We start from the raw sequence: 14,574 nt of genomic DNA, 5'->3' as shown, positions 1-14,574 counted from the left end.
TCTCTGAAGTGCTGGGCTCTCTGGGCTTCGCAATGATATGCCTCAGGTCATACAGTGTGTCATTAACTCTCCCCTTTCACTGCAATGCTGGTGTCTCTGGGTTGGACAGTGATACTGTCAGGTCACACAGTGTGTCATTAACTCTCTCCTCTCTGCAGTGCTGGGTTTTCTGAGCTGGGCAGTGACACGTCTGAGATCACACAGTGTGTCATTAGCTCTCTATCCTCTCTGAAGTGCTGGGGTCTCTAGGCTGTGCAAGGATAAGCCTGAGGTCACATAGCGTGTCATTAACTCTCTCTCCTCTCCATGCAGTACTGTTGTCTCTGGGTTGGACAGCGACTTGTCTGAGGTCACACAGTTTGTTATTAACTCTCTCCTCGCTCTGTAGTGCTGGGGTCTTTGGGCTGGGCAGTGATACGCCTGAGGTCACACAGTGTGTCAATAACTCTTTCTACTCTCTCTGCAGTGCAGGGGTTTCTGAGTTGGGCAATGAAATGCCTGCGGTCACACAGTGTGTCATTAACTCTCTCTACTCTCTATGCACTGCTGGGGTCTTTAAACTGGGCATTGATACGCCTGAGGTCACACAGTGTGTCATTAACCTTCTCCCCTATCTCTGCAAGGCAGGGGTCTCTGGGTTGGGCAGTGGTATGGCAGTGATACCCCTGAGGTCATATTGTATGCCATTAACTTTCCTTGCAGTGCTGGGGTCTTTGGGCTGAGCAGTGAAACGTCTGAGGTCACACAGTGTATCATTAACTCTCTCCTCTCTCTGCAGTGCTGGGGTCTCTGGGCTGGGCAGTGATACGTCTGAGGTCACACAGTGTGTCATTAACTCTCTCTACTCTCTCTGCAGTGCTGGGATCTTTGGACTTGACTGTGATACGCTGAGGTCACACTCAATCAATCAATCAATCCATTTGTAAAGTGCACTACTCACCTGTGAGGGTCTCAAGGCACTAGGGGGAGGGGGGTTGTGCTGCTAACAGCCAGGTGTTGAGAAGTCTCCTGAAGGTCAGCAGGTTCTGAGTCTGTCGCAGGCGGATGGGGAGGGTGTTCCAAGTCTTGGCGGCGAGGTGGGAGAATGATCTGCCGCCGGCGGTCGCTAGCTGGATGCGGGGGACGGTGGCGAGGGTGAGATCAGCTGAGCGAAGCTGGCGGTTTGGGGGTAGAAGGTGAGTCGTTCGTTGAGGTACGCTGGTCCGGTGTTGTGGAGTGCTTTGTGAGTGTGAGGTGAGGATCCTGAAGGGGATCCTCATGTTGACAGGGAGCCAGTGCAGGTCTCTCAGGAGGGCTATGATGTGGCTGTGGCGGGGGATGTCAAGAATGAGGCATGCAGAGGCGTTCTGTAGGCGTTGTAGACATTGGTGGAGTTTGGCCGAGGTCCCCGCGTAGAGGGTGTTGCCGTAGTCCAGTCTGCTGCTGACGAGGCCCTTGGTGATCGTCCTTCTGGTTCCGGTGGGGATCTATCTGTAGATCTTGCGGAGCATGTGGAGGGTGTTGAAGCAGGAGGAGGAGACGGCGTTGACTTGCTGGGTCATTGACAGCGATGAGTCCAGGATGACCCCTAGGTTGCGTGCGTGGTCAGTGGGGTTCGGCGAATCTCCCAGCGTGGCCGGCCACCATGAGTTGTCCCAGGCGGAGGTGGTGGATCCGATGATGAGGACCTCCATCTTGTCCGAGTTCAGTTTCAGGTGGCTGTTCTTCATCTAATCGGAGATGGCCTTCATTCCTTCTTGGAGGTTGGTTTTGGTGGTGGTGGGGGCCTTGGTGAGGGAGAGGATCAGCTGGGTGTCATTGGCGTATGAGATGTTGTTGAGGTCGTGCGATCGGACAATGTTGGCGAGCGGTGCCATGTAGATGTTGAAGAGTGACGGACTGAGGGATGATCCTTGGGGTACACCACAGATGATCTAGTGTCTTTGGACTGGAATGGAGGGAGGCGGACACTCTGGGTTCTGTCGGTGTGGAAGGAGGTGGTCCAGTCTAGGGCTTTGTCGTGGATCCCTGCGTTGTGGAGGAGTGTGCGTAGGGTGTGGTGGCAGACGGTGTCGAAGCGGCCGAAAGGTCCAGGAGGATGAGGGCAGCGGTTTCTGCATTGTCCAGCAGGGCCCTGATGTCGTTGATGGTGACGATGAGGGCTGATTTGGTGCTGTGGTTGCTGCAGAATCCAGATTGGGATGGGTCCAGGATGTTGTTTTCTTCGAAGAAGGAGGTCAGTTGCCTGTTGACAATCTTCTCGATAACTTTCGCCGGGAACAGGAGTAGGGAGATGGGCCGGAAGTTCTTGAGGTCCTTGGGGTCCGCCTTGGGTTTCTTAAGTAAGGCGGTGATCTTGGCGTGCTTCCAGCTCTCCAGGAAGGTGGCGGTCTGGAAGGAGTTCTTCAGTGGGGTTTTTAGAAATTCAGATTACTCTAGCGCACTGCCTAGGATATACGTTACAGGGTGTTGATTGACAATCAGACATGTAGTGCGTAAAGAGCAGGCGGAAAAACACCCTTAACCGTCTAAAAAGTCAAGGGACTAGACAATGTATATACAAGTGTGCTCTCGCTACTACAACAAGGTATCACAAACAGTGCAATGACTGAAAAATATATGAGGAAACAGAAGCAGAATCTTTGGTGTGTTCTTGATACAGCAAGAAGATGATTTATTCTCTCCAGACTCAGGAGATGTAATGCAAAGCCGACACGTGTTTCGTCGTGTACAGTTGAGTCAACACGACTCTTCAGGGCTTGAGGAATGGTACGTTCGTGGTATTTAGTAATAGGTCTGGGCTGATATCCGTGTACTGGACGGTACTTGCCGGAGAGAGACACGAGTCTAAATGTGACTACATAGAAACGGTCTGTCCCTATATGATAGTCACATAGAAGGTATCACTAAGTCTATGTAGAAGAAGGGTCCCCCAGACGGCTGCCTAGTCGCCTAAGAAGAATTGAAGCTCAGGGTCGTAGTTGAGCCCCTGTTCCACGCATCTAAGACGCATGATCCAGGTCGCCTCCCTACGTCTAAGCTTCAATTCGCGGTTGCCCCCTCTAATGTCGAGGGGAATTACATCTATGCCGAAAACACGTACTTTGATATCATCTACCAATGGTTGACATTCAGCAACGTGTAGGGCCACAGGGTACTTGGGGTCTCTCCTCTGTATAGCTCTGATATGTTCAGAAATTCTTTCCTTGAATGTCCTGATGGTGCTGCCTACATAGATCTTTCCACACTGGCATTCAATTATGTATATCACAAATTTAGTCAAACACGTGATGTTGTGTCTAATCTTGTAGATAGCTCCATCAGGGCCTTTGAAAGTCTTGGTACCATGTTTGCCCCAAATACACATGGAGCAAAACCCACATTTGTGGAAACCAAGACCTCGTGTGGATAGCCAGTCCTGAACCGGTGTGTTGTGGGGGACTGTAGGGCTTAGTTTGTTTCTCAGGGTGAAGCCTTTTCTGTATGTGATGGAAGGTCTATTAGGAAGAAACTCTTTAAGAACAGGGTCATCTGTTAAGATTTTCCAGTGTTTGTTGAAGCTCTTTTTGACGTGATAGTTAAGTGCATTGAATTCAGTAATCAGTCTGATTGGTTGTTTGGAGGACTCAACCTCCGTACGTGCTTTCAGACAATCTGGTCTAGAGATGACTCTGGATTTACGTTCTGCTTTTAGAAGGGATGAGCTCGAATACCCTCTCTTTTGAAATCTATTTTTCATGGTCATGATACAGTTATCAAATTCCATTGCTTCACTGCAGTTGCGTTTAGCCCTAAGGAATTCTCCATATGGGATAGACCGTAACTGATGCTCAGGGTGAAAGCTCGAAGCGTGAAGAATGGAGTTGCAGGAGGTTGGTTTCCTGAATAGTTTGGAATGCAATTGGTTATTCTTAACGTAGAATTCTAGATCTAGGAATTCAATGTTGGTGAGGCTGTGGTGCATAGTGAAGCTGATTTCCCATAGGTTATTGTTTAGATACTTAAAGAAGGATTGGAGAAGTTCCTCGGATCCTGACCATAAGAGAAAACAGTCGTCAATGTAACGCCCCCAGTAGACTATGGAGTCAATGTATGGTTGGCCTTTGATACCCCAAATTAGGTCAGTTTCCAAGGCCCCCATAAAGAGATTAGCGAAGGAGGGTGAGAATTTTGAGCCCATGGCTACTCCCTTCTTCTGTCTGTACCAATTCCGATTGAAAATGAAAAAGTTATTGTCCAGGATGATCTTCATCATGTGTAGCAGCATATTGGTATGTGCCCATAGCGAAGCCGGTCTATTTGAAAGAAGTTTGGTAATGGAACAGGGGCTCAACTACGACCCTGAGCTTCAATTCTTCTTAGGCGACTAGGCAGCCGTCTGGGGGACCCTTCTTCTACATAGACTTAGTGATACCTTCTATGTGACTATCATATAGGGACAGACCGTTTCTATGTAGTCACATTTAGACTCGTGTCTCTCTCCGGCAAGTACCGTCCAGTACACGGATATCAGCCCAGACCTATTACTAAATACCACGAACGTACCATTCCTCAAGCCCTGAAGAGTCGTGTTGACTCAACTGTACACGACGAAACACGTGTCGGCTTTGCATTACATCTCCTGAGTCTGGAGAGAATAAATCATCTTCTTGCTGTATCAAGAACACACCAAAGATTCTGCTTCTGTTTCCTCATATATTTTTCAGTCATTGCACTGTTTGTGATACCTTGTTGTAGTAGCGAGAGCACACTTGTATATACATTGTCTGGAAGGAGTTGTTGATGATCTTGCAGAGATGGGGTGCGATGGTGGAGCTTGCTTTGTTGAAGATATGGTGCGGGCAGGGGTCTGATGGTGAGCCAGAGTGGATGGTGTTCATGATTTTGATTGTGCCGTTGTCGTTGACATGTGTCCAGGAAAGCAGAGTGAGTCTGAAGTGTCGGTGGCTGTCGGGGGGGCCTGGTTGTTGAAGTTGTCGTGGATGTCTGCGATCTTGCGTGAAAGAAGGTGGCTAGGGAGTCGCAGAGGTCTTGCGATGGCCGGATGTCGTTGGAGTTAGAGCTGGGGTTGGAGAGTTCCTTCACGATGTTGAAGAGCTCTTTGCTGTTGTGTGCATTGTTGTTGATGCGTTATTTGAAGGAGGTCCTTTTGGCACTACGGATGAGTTGGTGGTGTCTGCGGATGGTGCTCTTGTAGGCTGCATTGCTGTACGGTGTCTGTTCATGGTGCCATTTCTTCTTGAGCCTACGGCAGGCCTGCTTGGATGCCTGGAGGTCAGAGGTGAACCAGGTGGCTTTTCTGTTGGTGCGTCTGTTTGAGGGTTTCTTGATCGGGTAGAGAGAGTTGGCGCAGTCGAACCATTGCCTGAGGTTGCAACGGCAGTGTCGGTGGTGTCTGTTGGTGGGTATGGGGCGAAGGTGGTGATTAGATGGTCTTCGGTGACTTTGCTCCAGCTGCGGCAGAGGGCCCGTTGTGCGTGGTGGTGTGCGGTGGGATACTCGAAAGTGAAGTGGATGCAGCGGTGGTGGGCCCACGGGAGTTCAGTGGTGTGGCTGAAGGTGACGTGGTTGCTGGCGGAGAAGATGGGGTTGAGCGTGTGTCCGGCGGAGTGGGTGGGAGTCGTAACAAGCTGTTTGAGTTCGAGGTTGGCGAGGTTGTCAAGCAGGGTGGTGGAGTTGCTGCCGTTGGTGTTCTCGAGGTGGAAGTTCAGGTCTCCGAGGAGGATGTAGTCTGTGGTTGCAAGGGCGTGCGTGCTGACGAAGTCGGCGATGGAGTCGCTGAAATGTGGCCGGAGGGTCTGTAGAGGAGGGTTCTTCTGAGGGTGGTATTGGGGTCGATGTGAATCTGGATGTGCAGGTGTTTGGCGGCGCTGAGGGTGTCTTCGATGCTGGTCGAGATTCTGAGGGTGTTTCTGTGGACGATGGCGATTCCTCCTCCTGCTCCGTTGGTGCGGTCCCTGCGGGTGATCTTGTAGCCATCAGGGGTGGCTATGGCTATGTCAGGTGCCGTAGAGGGATTCATCCAGGTCTCCGCCAGGAAGGCGATGTCCGGGGAGGAGGAGTCGAGTAGGTCCCAGAGTTTGATTGCGTGCTTGCGGGCGGAGCGGGTGTTGAGTAGTGTGCATGGGAGGTTGTTGCGCCCACCCCGGTAAACGTGGTGGTGGCTTGGAGGCTGGTGTAGCTGCAGTTCCGGCAGGAGAAGGGTCCTTGGGTGTGCTTCGTGGTGGCCCGGAAGCAGGTAAGTGATCAGCCGGCATTGAGTGCATGGAGGGAGCTGGCAACGTAGCGGCGTCGGGTGTCGTGGCGTTCGCAGGGGCCAGGGGGTCTGGTGCTGGGTGAGGTCCAGGCACAGACGGGCGCAGATGGGCTTGCCTTTGGTGCGCCTTCTGCGAGCCAGCGGTGCACTTGCTGCGCACAGCCGCCATAAGAAGGGGAGGTGAGAGGGAGGAGCAGCTGGGTGGCGGGGGCGGCACGAATGGGGTGTAGATCTCTCCGCGGCCTTTGATACGATATCTCATCGGAGGCTAGCGGAGAGACTAAGTGAGTGTGGTATCGGTGGCACCGCCCTACAGTGGCTGAGAAACTTTCTAAAGGATAGATGGCCAACAGTCATGCTTGGCCCTTTTGTTTCCAAAAAAAAGTTCCTACAGGATAAGGGGGTACCACAGGGCTCATGTCTCAGCCCCACCTTATTTATTGTTTATTTAGCTCCCCTGGCCAAGGTGATTCAATCCTTCGGCTTTGAGATTGTCTCTTACGCCGACGATACGCAGCTACTATTCCCAATCGGTAAAAACATCACTGAAGAGAAACAACACTTTATGGGTGGTATGCTGGCGATTAACCCTGAGCTTAGTACTTCGCTACGCCCACGGAGTGGGCGTAGTGTTGCCTACTTCGCCATTTACAAAGTAGGCGTAGCAAGCAACACTACGCCCACTCCGTGGGCGTAGCGAAGTTGCCCGCCACCCGCCTCCCTCCCGCCCTCCCTAAATACTTAAATAACATTTTTAAAAAGAATGAAAACCACTTACCTTGTCGGCTGCGTCTCCGGGGCTCGCTCTCGTAATCGCGCCGCCGTCTCGAACACTAATGCGCATGCGCGACCGCCCGCGCATGCGCATTTCTCACAAGAAATGTGCATGCGTGGGTGGCCGCGCCTGCGCATTAGTATCCAAGATGGCGGCGCGATTACGAGAGCGAGTCCCGGAGACGCAGCGGACAAGGTAAGTGGTTTTTATTCTTTTTTAAAATGTTATTTAAGTATTTAGGGAGGGCGGGAGGGAGGCGGGTAGTATTTAGGGAGGGCGGGAGGGAGGCGGGTGGTGCGTAGTGGGGCTATGCGAAGTGCGTAGGTGGACGTAGTTTCTTACCCACTTCGCGTAGCTTCGCGTAGCCCCACTACGCCTACTACCCCCAGGGTTACTGGCGATCGCAAATTGGATGAGGGAGCAATGCCTACAACTTAATACGGGGAAAACAGAGCTAACGTTGTTAGGGAAGTCCGCAGCCCTTTGGACTCCAGACCGGTGGCCCCTCCAACTGGGCTCAGCACCAACACCCTCTACCTCAGTAAAAAGCCTGGGAATCCAACTGGATGCCAAACTAGATATGAAGGAAAATGTGAAAAACATTGCAGGATCATGCTATTACAATCTACGCCTACTACGCAGAATTATCCCCTATCTACCTCTGGAGCACCGCAGAATGGTAGTACAGGCAATGATAGGAAGTAGACTGGATTATGGTAACTCCCTACTGGCAGAGGTAGGAATCACCACCATATCAAAGCTGCAAGTAATACAGAACACCGCGGCCAGAATGGTCCTAAATTGCCCCCCTGGGACCCCTTCCATCCCCTTGCTCAGACAACTGCACTGGCTGCCAATCCAAAAACGCGCCATGTTCAAGATCTGCTGCCTGTCTTTCAAGGCTTTAAGAAGCGAAGGTCCAGCATATCTTAGGGACAAACTTGTCAAGCACGCAAGCGAATGCAACCTAAGATCAAATGCTCTTGCCCTCCTGAACATCCCCCGGATACGGATGTATGACATTACAACGCATACTTTTACCACGCATACCTTTACAACGCGGTTTTTACATTGCATACCATTACAACGCATAGCGCTTTTGGGTGTTGGATAGTGAATAGTTTAATTTACTATTCCAACTCCAGTCCCCGTGGACACTAGGGAAGGTTATTGGATAGTAAATTAACCTATTCCCTATCCTAGAGCGCCCCCCAGCGCAATGCGTTGTAATGGTTTGCGTTGTAATCACCGCGTTGTAACGGTAGTGCGTTGTAAAAGTTTCATTGTAAGTGATGTTTCCCCCCGGATACGACTAACCCGCACAGGCGGTAGAGCATTCTCATTTGTAGCACCAAAATACTGGAACTCTCTGTCAGTGACGCTGTGAAAATCCCCAACCTACCTGACCTTCAGGAAGCAATTAAAAACTTGGTTGTTCTGAAACCTTCTAACCACAGGATATACCCCTCTTTCTGGTGAGCGCTGAGATGCCCCTGGGTGAGTCATGCGCGATAAAAGAGTCATTAACATAACATAACATAACAAGGGGGCAGGGCCGCAGGGGACGCAGCGACGGGAAACGGGAGAGCAGAACGGGCGGAAATTACAGAAGGCTGAGGGCACAATAACAGTACAAAGGAATAAAAAAAGGAATAAAACAGACTACAGAAGAAACAGGATTCAGTAAACCACAATAGAAGGCAGACAGGAAAAAAGGGGCAGAGCGAGCACACAGATACCTACGGCTCACCACTGGGCCACCAGGGATGAGGCACAGGTGGTAGCCTGTGGGTGGAGGAGGGCCTCGAACTCACTGTAGTAGCGGCAGCAGCGAGCTCAGGGACACGGGCACAACAGGTGATGCTGTGCGGTGTGAGGAGCGACCTGCCTGGAACAGGGTCATTAACTCTCTCTACTCTCTCTGCAGTGCTGGTTTCTTTAAACTGGGCATTGATACGCCTGAGGTCACACAGTGTGTCATTAACCTTCTCCCCTATCTCTGCAGGGCAGGGGTCTCTGGGTTGGGCAGTGGTATGGCAGTGATTACCCCTGAGGCCATATCGTATGTCATTAACTTTCCTTGCAGTGTTGGGGTCTCTGGGTTGAGCAAAGAGGTCACACAGTGTATCATTAACTCTCTCCTCTCTCTGCAGTGCTGGGGTCTCTGGGCTGGGCAGTGATACGTCTGAGGTCACACAGTGTGTCATTAACTCGCTCTACTCTCTCTGCATTGCTGGTATCTTTGGACTGGACAGTGATAATCTTGAGTTCACACAGTGTGTAAGTAACTCTCTCTCCTCTCTCTGCAGACCTGGTGACTCTCGATCCAGACACAGCTAGTCAAGGCCTGGCCCTGTCGGAGGATGAGAGACGTTTGAGTTGGGCGAAAGGACCCCAGTCCCGGCCGGCGGACAGTCCCAAGAGATTCAATGTCTCTTTGTGTGTGCTGGGGCGGGAGGGGTTCACCTCGGGGAGGCATTACTGGGAGGTGCAGATGCTGAACCAGATTACGTGGTCTGTGGGGATTGCACAAGAGTCTGTGCAAAGGAAGGGTGTTATCACACGGTCATCTGAGAAGGGGGTCTGGGCTGTAGACCGGTTGTATGATGGCCAATACTGGGCACTAACCTCCCCTCACACGCCCCTGTACCTCCGTCAGAGCCCCAAGAAGCTGGGACTTTACCTGGACTATGAGGGGGGGCGGCTGTCCTTGTACAACGCAGACACCTGGGAGCTTCTCTACACCTTCAATGACACCTTCACTGGGGGGGTTCACCCTTTTTTCATGGTCTTCATAGGGACAGACCTGCGCCTGGTGTAACACAGCGGTCCGCCCGCTGGGCTCTCACCGCGTGGTGGGTTGCGGGGTTGCACCCCTACTTCAAGCGACTGACAGACCTCTTCTTGTGGGTCAAAGCTGCACCCCCACTCATAGCAGGCTGCACCCCCTCACCTTAACATCAGGGAGACACCAATCTGAGCCCAGAGTGGAGGTGTGGAGGGTGTTGGGCGGAGGGTGGTTGGTGATGTGGGTTTAGTTGGGGTTGGGAGGTTGGTCAATGCATGCTGGATGGGTTGAGGGTGCAGCTCGACCGCCTCTCGTGACCTGGAAGCCCTTTCCTGTCTGCACGAGGGACTGTCACGAGGGACACGCGGGACTGTCACATGCATGTTTTTGTAACTTACTGGAACTACTTTGCTCTTTCTTGTCACTTGTAAACATCAGTATTGCTCGCCTGATTTCCTTTGTACATTTGTTCCATGTTCTGGAGGGCAGAGGTTTCATGAGTAGAGAAAGCAGCTTGCAGGAACATTACAGACAGTTGCTGCAGTCTTCCTCCGGCCGTGGGTTTGTTTTGAAGAATAAAATGAGTTCCTAAACTTCTTTTCTTCCTGGACTCTGATTCCAACAGGGAGGTGGAAGTGTGTACTGGAAATCCTAGACGGAGAGTCCGGGATGCAAATAAATCTAATGTCTCTTTATGAAAGTGTGTGTTTGTGCGTGTGTGTGTGTGCGCGCATTCGTGCATGTGTGTGTCTAGCGCCAAGAAGCCACGTATGCTGCAGTGCGTTTTACAAATAAAACAGGCTCAACGCACATCCAAGTTTCAAAAATTGCTTTTTGTGCAGCGCGGCATTGTTGCGTCTCGGCTTCATAGAGCTGCACTCTGACATGTGGCCAGCTCCCAGGCTCCTCATTGGTGGCCTCATGTCTGTGTGAGAGTGACATCTGCTTCCCTCTCCTTACAATTATTGCAGCTGTCCCTGGTAATACAGAGCCCAGACACTGCTGCAAGCTTCCTGAAAAGCCAAGGGGCTCCTTTTAATGCTTAGACTTTCATGTGTCAGGGGGGGGGTCAAACAGTCAACACTTACTCCTGCATGTGGGGGTGTGGTTTCAACATCTAGTTCAAGGAAAACACGTGTCACTCACAAGAATGACATATCAAAGGGAATGTATCTATGCAAAGTAAGGTATAGTGTGCAAAGAGTCCAGTGGATCCCCAGAGGGATAGCAGAGGCTAAAATAGGTAAGCACCTACAGCTCTCTTTGTGGTAGGGTGGTCGAGCAGTTAGGCTTATCCAGAGGGTGTGTTAAGGATTTAGGGCCTCATTTATGAAAAGTGACGTATCGCTGCGTGAAAATAGCAATGGGTCACTTTTCATTGCGCCCTCCTTGCGACATACTGAATGCGTCATATTTACAGTATGAAAGCCATCTGGTTCATCCTAAAAATGTTAGGAAAAACCTTCTGTTTTATACCATCTGACCTACAGAAAACAGTAGACAACTGCAATGGCCTCTTGATTCGTAGGAATAAAGCCCTTCTCTACAAGTTGAAAGTCCTGCAGAATTCAGCCGTACGCCTACTTTACAAACTACCAAAATTTGCATCTGCAAAGGCGGCCCATAACTCTCTTCACTGGCTTCCAGTGGAAAAGAGGATAGCATTTAAGGCCCTTTGCATTGCCTTTAGGGCGCTGCACAAACAGGGTCCTGTCTATCCAATGGACCACTTTTGTTGGAACTCTCCTCCAAGAATGCTGCAGACTGCCTCCCATCAGCTGGTGGAAGTTCCCAAGGCAGGACTTTCCAACTGGGGAAGGAAAGGCTTTTTTTACGTAACTACCAGACTATGGAATCAACTGCCACTTTCACTGAAGAACGCACCAGACCTAATATCGTTTAGGAAAAGCTTAAAGACCTGGCTTTTCCAGGCCGAAAGCTACGCAGTTATTAATTCTTTTCTCTTGATTCCCCGTGGCCGGCTGGAACTAGTGATGTCAGCACCTAGATGCCTTCGGGTAGTAGTGCACTATATAAATATATAAATAAAAAAAATAAAAAATATGACACATCATGTTGCAAGGAGTTACACATACGTCAGTATTACTGACGTATCTGTAGGCGCAAAAATGACGCATTGCTGGAGTGCGTCACAAAAGTGGCGCAACTCCATCAATGGGTAATTTCACATGGGCAAGTCTAATTTCAAATATGCCTGCGTCACTCTTATGCAGGCATAAGATATTGACGCATTTGCGTTCTAGAAGTGACGCAGTGAAATCGCATAACTTTCAGTGCGTCATTTCTAAGAGGCTTACTTGCATCAGAATGCCCACCGTGCATACATTATACCTGGCACAGGTATAATGTGGCGCATGGGTTTTCAAAGTGATGCATCTAACTAGATGCGTCACTTTGTAAATATGATGCAACGTGACACATTTTTTACGCTGCTGGTACGTCACAAAAAGTGAAGCACCGGAGGCGCAAAAGTGACGCAGGGGCTCATAAAAAAGCCCCTTATTATATTCACTCAATCAAGACTGAAGGCACACACTCAGCGAGTGAATCCAGACCAATTAAGTATAAAAAAAGGTATGCTTACGTTTTATTTTTAGAACCAAGCAGAACGTGGCACAGGTAAGTCAAATATACTTTCAAATGCAGGGAAATGCAGTTGTGGATGAATCTGCATTTGTTACAGGTTGTTATTGGTTAAAGAAGCAGTCTAGATTACAATGTAGTTACTTTTGGATTACATCGACTACTCGGGGTGGTATACCTAGATACCACACCAGGGATCTCACAGTACACAGTAAGTTTGACTATTTAGAATTTGCAGTATAGTTACCTTTTCTACATACTAATGATCAACTCGACAACATTTCAGGAACAAAAATTCATAACATTGGTTACTATTGGAGAAAAGTGGTTATCAGTTTCACAGGTAAGTACTCGACTCACAAGTGGGAGTTTTAGGGGTTAGGACTAGGGGTGGGCTGAATTTGCGTATTCGCACAACGCAAAGCTCAGCGAAACGGTAAAAAATCTCAGCGAGCATGCAAAAGTTCAGCGAACAGGCGGAATTGCTTGTTCCGCCCGTTCGCAATGCTTTTTTCCTGTCCGCGAATGCTGTTTGCGTGCTCGGGGAGAAATAACTCACGAACACACATTTTAAAATCGCGTACAAGTTAACAATTCCGCAAAGCTGTGGATCGCGGAATTTTTGTCAATTCTGCGTTCTCCGCAGAAGGTGAAATTACCCAAATTCCGTGATCGGAACGGAATTTACCACCCAGGCCTAGTTAGGACCAGGGTTGGCACTCAAGTTGCACCACCAGCGACACTGGGCCGGCCAGGTTCAGAATGCAGGGGCCCAACATTAGCCATTATCGCTAAGTGGGCCTTCAGTTTGGAACTGCTCACGGGCAGGCCACTTGGGTCTGGGAGCAAGGCTCCTGAGGTTAAGGTCAGTACTGCAGGGGCCAACAATTGGCACAGGAGCTACACCACTAATGGCACAGGGGCGGCCGGGTGCATGGTGCCAATGAGATGTCCGGGAAGTTGTGGTTTCCAATAGAGACCTCCGGTTCGGCAAAGAGGCTGCAGGCTTCAGTAGTGGGGACTTCCTAGAGGCGACCACAGACTGGGAAGGTAAGTTGGGATCTTGGGGGATGCCTGAACACCATCAGTTGGGCCACCCAAGGTAATGGGGCGTTGGGTGCAGGGGTGTATCTTGGCATCTGGTTCTTCTTACCGGCTCCAGTTGCGGTTGGGGGACCCTACAGGTTGAGGCTGCGGCCGTCACCTTGGATCTTGAGGGAGGTCGAGGATCACCAGATCCCTGGTCAGAATCGATGGGGAGCCCTCCTCGGGAAGTTGGGTCAGTCAGATGTGGGTCTTGGGCGTCGAGTGCTTTAAGCTCTTTTTGAAATAACTAGTATTAGGAAAGCACTATATCCCATGAATATCTTTGTACCCATGTACTGATCCATTTCAATTGTGCTTAAAATAAAGACCTGTGTCTGATTGGACTCATGACTCACACTAGGAAATGAAAAGATATATATTAGATTATCTAGATACAAGACTTGTTGGCTACAGTGTTAAGATGTAGATTGCTACATGTTTTTATACATACAGTTTTAAAGATGTATTATTAATGCAATGTTGTTCTGTTTTTAAAAAATATTTTGTTCTAGAGCTTTGTGTGGCTACTCCAGAAGAAGGCGCTGGTTCGCCGAAACGCGCGTAGAGATCCTATCGGCCACTTTTCTATGTTTTCCCTTTTAATCCAAGAATTCGTGTATATATATTTCTTTGCCACTAATGTATAAATTTGTTCAACCTTTACTTATGTGAGAGTAAATTTTAATTCATGTCCATTGTCGATTGTACTATATGTTATGCATTTTTTTAATATATAATCTGAGAATAAAGCAATATACATTTTCTTAACCTCTTGTAGCCATTTGTCTGTGATTATATTCTATAGGTTGCCTAGGTTGTTTTTTGTCAATTGGTTCTTTTTCCCTGGCCTAGGAACTTTGCTGTATCCGAATCCTCAGGGGGTCCTTGTTAAATATTCAAGACAAAGCAGTAAGTGTCCGCTTCTTCCTTGGTCAGCTTGGCTCTTTGGGCCTTCTTCTTTCTTCTTCGAGTCTGAGGGGGCAAGGTTCGGGGTTGCCCCCAAATACATGTGTCCCTTCCTTGGGGTGAGTATACTTCCTATTATGCCACCATCCAGTTGGAAGGCGGTCTGAGCCTCTCCCTTAC

At 49.7% G+C, this 14,574-nt stretch overlaps 1 protein-coding gene across 1 annotated transcript in view; it reads left to right on the top strand.

The window, feature by feature from the left end:
- The window catches only part of LOC144821908 (E3 ubiquitin-protein ligase TRIM39-like), a 77,673-nt gene extending 67,279 nt beyond the window's left edge, over positions 1 to 10,394 (top strand). The window contains exon 5 of the mRNA XM_078679057.1: positions 9,320 to 10,394. Within this exon, the coding sequence (XP_078535183.1) occupies positions 9,320 to 9,831 (512 nt within the window). The 3' untranslated portion in view covers positions 9,832 to 10,394. The remainder of the gene's footprint in view (positions 1 to 9,319) is intronic.
- The last annotated feature ends 4,180 nt before the right edge of the window (positions 10,395 to 14,574 follow it).

This window comes from Lissotriton helveticus, chromosome 2_2 (genome assembly GCF_964261635.1).
Source record: "Lissotriton helveticus chromosome 2_2, aLisHel1.1, whole genome shotgun sequence".
In the NCBI taxonomy this organism is placed as follows: domain Eukaryota; kingdom Metazoa; phylum Chordata; class Amphibia; order Caudata; family Salamandridae; genus Lissotriton; species Lissotriton helveticus.
The sequence above is the reverse complement of the archived record's forward strand: the minus strand, read 5'-3'. Positions and strand labels throughout refer to the sequence as shown.